Genomic DNA, 7,479 nt, shown 5'->3' on the forward strand with positions numbered 1-7,479 from the left:
GTGACCTCGTGGGGTCTAGGCAGGAGTGCCTGATGGGTGAAGACATGTGCATCCTTACTCTGATCAGTTCTTATTTCCGAAGTTAGGCCAGGGAGCGCCCTGGGACAGTGCCCTCGGGAATGTGTTTCCCAGACGTTGGCCTCTTGAAGGATTGTGTTCCCTGTGAGCTCTGTTGCTTTGCCTCTTGTTCTTCTCATGGCACGACATCCACCACCACAAACCTCTCCAGCCTCTTGCCTGTCGAGACAAGCGTTGTAGGCAGAGGCCCCGGCTGCCCTCCCACTGGACACCTGGTGCTTCGCTCCTGGGGCATCAGCAGAGCCTGTGGTGCCGGCCTAGTCTTAGGGTACAGTAGCCTGTCCTGTGCCAGACACCGAGGCAGCCAAGGGTCCTTGTTAGACGTGGTTCCCGAGGAGAGACCCCGTGCTGGAGCGTGGGACCGCATTCCGAGGCCTCACACTCGCCCGTCTCCCTCTCCTCCAGCGAACACCTCTCCTAGGCCCGTGTCCGGCATGGAAAGGGAGCGGAAAGTGAGTATGCGGCTGCACCGCGGTGCCCCAGTCAACATCTCCTCGTCCGACCTCACGGGCCGGCAAGATACCTCCCGCATGTCCACCTCACAGGTACGCGCCCCGCGGGCCGGCGCCTGATCTCACCCAGGCTGGGCGCTGCAGGCCTCCGGCTTCTCCATGTTTGGTCTGGTCTTACGGGCTCCAAGCAGAGTGGGATGATAGTTTCGAAGGCTTTCCTTCTTTCCTGCCTTCCCTTTCTCCCCATTTTTGGGTGTTTTAACCATTGGGGGAATGTTGTACCCCTCGCAGTTTGGCCCGTTGGTTGAGAGCCTCTGTGACCAGCTTTGTGGGAAAGGGCTCTACACCCAGCCCCACCCCGCAATTGTGCTAGGATGTGCCACGGGACCTTTTCTCTCCAGCTGCCCTCCGTGTGGCCCCCAGCCCCCAGCCAGCTTTGGAGGCTTGGCCGTCTTCCCTGGGCAGACTGGAAACGCCAGCCTGCTCATGCCGTTTGTCGTGGGCACCTCCAGCCTTTGGGACTCCGTCCTCGTTCTCGTTGGTCAGGTGCTCCCCCAGCAGAGAACCCGGGGGGGTGGGGCATGGCATATTGCTGGTGGTCACTCTGCAGTGTCATGTCCAGCACTTGGCGACGTGCTGTGGATTCCTGTCTTCTGATGCCCCTTCTGACGTTTGTCTTCTCTCTGGCAAGGCGAGTGTGCTCAGAGGTGCAGGGCCTGGCCCCGGGGCCTCCTCCACCCACGTCGTCTTCCCCGTCTGGCTTTCCTTGCTGTTTTTCTGTCTCACTGACGCGCCTCCCTCAGCAGAGCAGCTCTTTACCTGCTTGCGGACGTTTTTCCTCAACTAGCTTTCAGGGTCTCCTCCCGTGGGCAGTGGGGGTGGGCAGGGGTCCTGTGGGGGCTGGGACTACCCGGTGGCGTCTGCTGGGTGGGCAGGTGGTGAGTTCAGGAATGGCCGAAGCCCAGGTCCTGGCCATGTACTGGGGCAGCATCCGTCTGCTTCACCACGATGCCTCAGGTTTATATTTAGCGCCCTGCCCTCCCCCTTTGCTTGCTGGGCAGTAGGTGTAGCTTGTTGCTGAATGTGGTGGATTGAGCACGTTGATCAGGAGGGCACAGGGTCTGTGAGAATTGCCCAGAACCTCGGTCCTGTGGTGTCCATCTGGTCTGGCAGAGGAGCAAGGTGTGCCCAGGCAGAGGAAGTGCTCCTGACCAGTTTTCTTTAATCAAGTGAAATAGTATTTTTATCAAACACTTCTAATTCACTAGTAATTCTACTAGAAATGGGTTCTTATATGGTAATTTTCTCTCAAAGAGGCTGAAGACGCAGGTCGTTTGAACTGTGGGGCTCAGTGGGTCTGGCCAGAGTGATGAGATTGGGCCTCTTAGGGCTCCCGGCCCCACACCCCTCCTCTGTGACCACAAGACACGGAAAGGGCTTAACGCGTTTCTTCCATGAGCCCTGGAACATATGAGCCAGCAGCTGGGAGCAGGTCCTCGGAGGTGTTTTGCTGCCCCTGGCCAAGTGGGCCTGGCTGAGGGCCCTGGAACACCTCAGCCATCAAGGACCAAGGAAGGGACAGGCTTAACTTTTTTTTTTAACACAAGAAAATGTCTTTTGCTCTGAGGATCGTTGAGGGAAACGGCAGAGGTAGAGGGTTCTGAGGGTGCCGGGTAGTTATGGGTCCTAGTCTAGCCTCTTTTCCGGCTTGTGTCCACCCCTCAGGCCACCGACCCATGAGCGTTGACCACACGCAGCTCCAGGGTCCGTCCTCACAATCACGTGTCTTTGTTCTCTGGTTCTCTCTCTGCTTTCCATACGAAGAAGTGTCATGTGGGCCTGAGCACTGCGGGGAGTCTCTGAAGAGATTCGATTTGGGGGTATCCTCTCCCAAAAGAAGCACCCTAGTCACCCTGGGGGTTTCCTTAGGATCTTCATGTTGAGGACAAAGCCCCTGAGGGCATGTCCCCGGTGGCCTCCATCCTGGGGACAGCTCGGTCCTTTGGTTTTTTCTGGTCATCCTCCAGGCGCTCTTCCTAAGAGACTCTGAAAGGCTCTTGTCCACCAAGGGCGTGGTCAGAGTTGCTCCAGCTTTTACAACTCTATGGCCTCCATTCATCGCCCTCCCCCGCAAAGATACGATGCGGGTAGGGGCAGTGACACACCAGTCCAGGGGGCGGCACCACGTGTGCACAGACCCTCGTCTCTCTGTGGCCCGGCGGGGGCTGCTTCCTACCCGCTTCCTCTTTGCCGCTCGAAGAGGAGAGGTTGCGTCCTGTGCCAATGCACCGAGTGCAAAGGAGTAGCTCATCCTCAGCACAGAAGTGCCCAGAGCTGCCCGCCTGCTTGGGGGAGGGCCCTGCCGACCCTGTCCAGCTGAAGGTGGGAGGGTGTGACATGTGTGTTGCTTGTCCTGGCCGTTCCTCCTCACCCCCACATGCTTCTCCAGGGACCACAGTCCCCACATTCCTGACCCCGGCCTGCGAATCTGGCCTCTCCAGCTGGAATAATGTGAAGACGGAAGGGCCCCTGGTGGATGAACCTGTTTGTCATGTTTCTCTTTGTGAGGAGGGCCTCCTCCATCCAGTGCTGTTGGTAGAACGTGATGCTGGTCCGTGGTGCCAGTTTTTCCTTCAGGCTTACTCGTTTTAATTCCTGCGCCCCAAGTAAAGTCCATAACCGTGTCCTCTTCCTTGTGTCAGTGAGGAAATGTGTCCAGTCCTTTAGTCACAGGGAGGTGGTGTCCTCTCCACCTGCCAAGCACAGGCCTTGGGGAGCTGCTGGTCCCGAGAGCTGATGGAGGGGCTGCCGTCTGGGCATCCAGTTTTCTTACTACGTGAGAGTTGGGAAGGGTCTCCCTTGTTGGCCCCATTGACAGATCCATCCTCAAGGAGCAGCAGCGGCTGCATGTCCAGGGGCCACTCTCAAGAGGCGAGACTGAGCTCCTGTGTCCCTGGGTCCCCTCGAGCGGCCCTGGCCAGTGGTCATGGACCTGGTTGAGGCAAGGCGAGGCAGTGCTTGCGGAAACAGGAGGGCCTCACGTGCTGGTCCGGCCAGCGTAACCCTTACCAACAGCTGTCTTTTCCCCCCACCTCAGAATAGCATTCCTTTCGAACATCACGGCAAGTAGCTGCACGTCTCCCCGTCGGAAGGCAGCACTGGGTGAGTGTGCTCACGGCGGGGCTCCTCAGCAGGCGCCGGGCGGGGTGGGAGCTGCCGCCCGCTCGCCGACCTGAGGGAGCACGCAGGGGGTCGGGCTTGCATGCCAGGTGCCCCAGGTAGAGCAAGGCCCCTGGCCCAGGTCCTCTCCTCACGTGGATTCTAGAGCAGCTGTGGTGGGCTGTCCAGTCTGGGGTGACCCCAGAATCCTGTCTGTTGGCCTTTGGCCTTTGCTGTGGTCTCCAATTGGGAGCCGGCGTGGGGAGCAGGAGCCCAGTCTTGGCTCCAGTGGCCCCAGGGGCCTCAGAAGGTTCGGGGCTGCGTGGTTCCAGGTCGGTCGCTGGACGTGTGTCGTGTCATGCTGGCTGTGGGGGCCGCGCTTGGCAGGGGCTCTTGCACTCTTGCTGCGTGAGACACTCCTGATGGTCCCTGCTGTCCCGGCTTTGTCATCTCTCTTCCTTTAGCACTAATTTCTGTCCTCCTCGTTTGTTTTTCTTTTTGAACTTGGTCTCTGCCTAGCATCTTGTCCACCACGCTCTCGTCTGTATTCACCCATCAGCCACAGCCACCCGCTCCCTGCCGTTGGTGCATGGCTGGGCATCCAAGCCAGGCTCCCCTCTTGGTGGCAACTCTTGTGGCTCCTCCCGGCTGAGGGCTTGCAGCTTCTGTCCACTTGGCGCTGCGGTGGGAGACCAGCTGCAGTTGTAACGTGACTGCACTCTTGGGGACATCTTGATGGGAAATGCTTTTCACGTCTTGCCCCACGTGGAGTCCCAGTGCCCGCTTGGGGCCTGGTCCCTGTTTTTGGAACACCAGGCTACTTTCCAGGAAGGGGGGCTGGGAGCAAGCATCTCTTGCCCGCTTGGACTCTGGTCTGACTGATCATGAGCTCACGGCCCCACAGCCTCCTTGCCTGCATGGCTCTTCCTTCCCCATCTTCCTGTCACTCTTTCTGCTGCACGTATCCTGGACTCGAGGGACCTTCCAGAGCAGCTGGGGGTGCGCGTGTCCAGAGGGGCTAGGCGGCATCTGCCCCCTCCCCACCAGGGCACTGTCACTGGTGTTTTCTGCCCAAGGCCAACCGGCTCCGTTCCTCTGGCCTCACGCTGACCTTCTCCTGTGCTTTGGCTCCGACAGATTCCCGGTCGGGTGGCGTCCAGTGGTCTGCAGTCTGTCGTGCACCGATGAGAACTCTCCTTTTTGCTGAGGGCAGACAATGCATGGCTGATCTACTCTGTTACTAGTGACACGCCCCCGGTCTAGAACCGAAATGTTAACACCGGGACCTCTCCAGGCCACCCACCCAGCGACGCCCATGGGGGAAACAAAACACAAACCCAGCTGGACAGACTCCAAGCGCTGCCATCGCCAGGGGCTGCACTGAGCCCCCATGAACTTGGTTCTAGCGGGGCTGGGACGAAAGCAGTGAGATGGTTGCAGAGAGAATCCAACTCCCATTCAAGAGCCTTTCAGTCCCCTCCGTGGTGGCGCACCCATGTCCCTGCCGAGTCTACTGTAACTACCGATCTTCTACTTGGTTAAGACAGTTTTGTATCATTTTGCTAAAAATTATTGGCTTAAATCTGTGTGAAGAAATCTGTCTTTATTGTTTCTTTCATGTCTGTTTTTGCGGTCTTGAAGATGCTGACTTTAAAGAATTCTAAAGCAGGCACTGATGTGGAGTTCGTGTAGAAGGAGTGAGGCAGGGAGCAGAGCACGTGGGTTTCCGTGGTCTGCGTCTCGTGGTTTGTTGTGTGGTCACTGTGGAAAAGGGATTTTCTCATCAGAAATTCTATCACGTGTATACGCGTGTGTAAGTAACGTGTGTGTCCGTGTGTGCCGTGTGTCTCGTGACCTCATTTACCTGGTTTTGGCTGTCATGCTCCTTTCCCCACTGTAAACTGAAATGCCTGCTCACTGCAGACCCGCTGGGATTCTTGAATCATCAGAGCAGTTAGAAAGTGCTGGCTACACGTGTGGGCGCAGCGGGTGCTTCCCCACAGAGCAGCCCACCGATCTGACCTTCCCAGACGCAGCGAGAAGGAAGCTGAGCCTGAAGACTGCAGAAGCTGTGGCTTCGCGTCGTGTCGCTGATCCCTCGGGAGAGGATTTCAAACTGAGAGACTTGGGCCCCTCCGTGGAGTCGTGTGTGATTATTTTGGTGGTGGTTGCCTCAATGCTTTTGAATCTGGGAGATTTTCTAAGTAGGCTGTCAATATTACCAGTGCAGATTGGCCCTTAATCTGTGTTAATATCTATATGCTCAAAATCAAGGGCCGTGGTATCTGCCCTGGGTGCCAGTGTTGCTCAGAAAGGCCAGCGAGCCCAAGGAAATCCACTCTGAAGTGCCAAGAAGCAGGTGACTCTGATGACCTGATTGTCCAGGAGGGTGAAGGGTCACCCGCTTTTGTGACTTTCCCTGGGACATAGTGACCCCACAGAGGCCAAGAGTCAGAGCAGGGCTGAATCTCCCCAGAAAGACCTTCTGTGGCAGCCCAGCTCCAGGTGGTTTCCTGAGACGCTGTCCCTCACTTTGCAGTAGCAGAGGCACCAGGTAGTAATGGTGGCCGGTAGACAGGAGCCCCCGTCTCTGGAAACGAGGTGCAATATATATGTTCATAGGTACTTTCACATTTCTTCGCATCATCCCCCTGCAGTGTGTTCTGTTTGGAAACTAGGACACTCGTAGGAAGATAGGCACCTAAAAGGTGTCCACGTCTGTGTTTTCCCTTCCTGCCCCCAAAGTCCCAGCACGGGGATGCTGGTCCTAGGACGCCCTGACTGCTGTTGATGGCACAGAATGCAGCTGTTTACTTCTTTCTGATTCCTGAGCTGGCTACTCTGTAAGTGTTTTGGGGTGTGGGCACTTGGCCAGGTCAGGCTGTGTTTCTGGGAGTGCAGAGGGAGCTCGCGTGGGTCAGAGCGAGTTGGGGGCTTTCATTGTGGCCCAGTGCCTTCTGCAGAGGTGGGCTTCCCCTTCCCAGCAAGGTGTTAGCAGCCGCAGCCCCAACATTCTGCATCCAGGTTTCCACCTGAAATTGCCAGATGGCATTTGAGAAGTGGACTCTGACCCCGAGTCCTCAGCAGTGTGGTTGTAGACAGTTGTGTCCCCCCCTTATTTAACTCCCCATCCTGACTTGCAGGAAACATAGTTGGAATGTCTGTATCAACCTGTGTATCCGTTGCCAAGTCTCTGAACTGCGCTTTTGTATGACCACTGTATTTGTGTCCTTAACTACCGTGTAAATAATAAATTCATGACGACTTCTACCTTTATTCCCTGCCCCTGCCATGTGGTCTTTATTTCATCAGTTTGAGTTTTGATTTGTTTAGATTAACTATTTGAAACTAATTTTCTGAGACTGGGCATTCGTGTCTGTCCTTTTGAAGCCTGTTGGTGTACTTTGTGAGCTGCTCAGGAGTAGGTGGAATGAGCCTGTGGGACGTGGCATGGATGTGGCTGAGTTGTCGCCGGTGCAGGCCATGTGCACTTACCAGTCCCCTGCCTTAACCACCTTTATGGGAAGGAAGTGCTTCCACCCACTTTGGGTTTTCTGGGGAGTGAAGAGCACGGTAGCTGACACATAGCCATGTTCCTGCTGCCCGTGGTGGGTGCTCGAAGTGGCTGCTAGTGGGCCCCTGCTGGGACGCAGGGGCTTGGACCTGGCAGTCGCCATCCCAGTGAGAACACCACCTTGCATGCCCCATGCCCCGGGTGTTGTCCTTTCTAATCAAGGCAGCGTCTGCAAGGGTACATCATCCATCCATCTGTTGGGCTCATGGCCTCCGC

At 56.7% G+C, this 7,479-nt stretch overlaps 1 protein-coding gene across 1 annotated transcript in view; it reads left to right on the forward strand.

Moving 5' to 3' along the window:
* CSNK1D (casein kinase 1 delta) overlaps positions 1-6,965 on the forward strand; it is a 34,440-nt gene extending 27,475 nt beyond the window's left edge. The window contains 3 exon segments of the mRNA XM_032616009.1: positions 484-623; positions 3,628-3,692; positions 4,827-6,965. Of these exon segments, the coding sequence (XP_032471900.1) occupies positions 484-623; positions 3,628-3,660 (173 nt within the window). The 3' untranslated portion in view covers positions 3,661-3,692; positions 4,827-6,965.
* The last annotated feature ends 514 nt before the right edge of the window (positions 6,966-7,479 follow it).

The sequence above is a fragment of the Phocoena sinus genome, chromosome 20 (genome assembly GCF_008692025.1).
Source record: "Phocoena sinus isolate mPhoSin1 chromosome 20, mPhoSin1.pri, whole genome shotgun sequence".
Lineage (NCBI taxonomy): Eukaryota > Metazoa > Chordata > Mammalia > Artiodactyla > Phocoenidae > Phocoena > Phocoena sinus.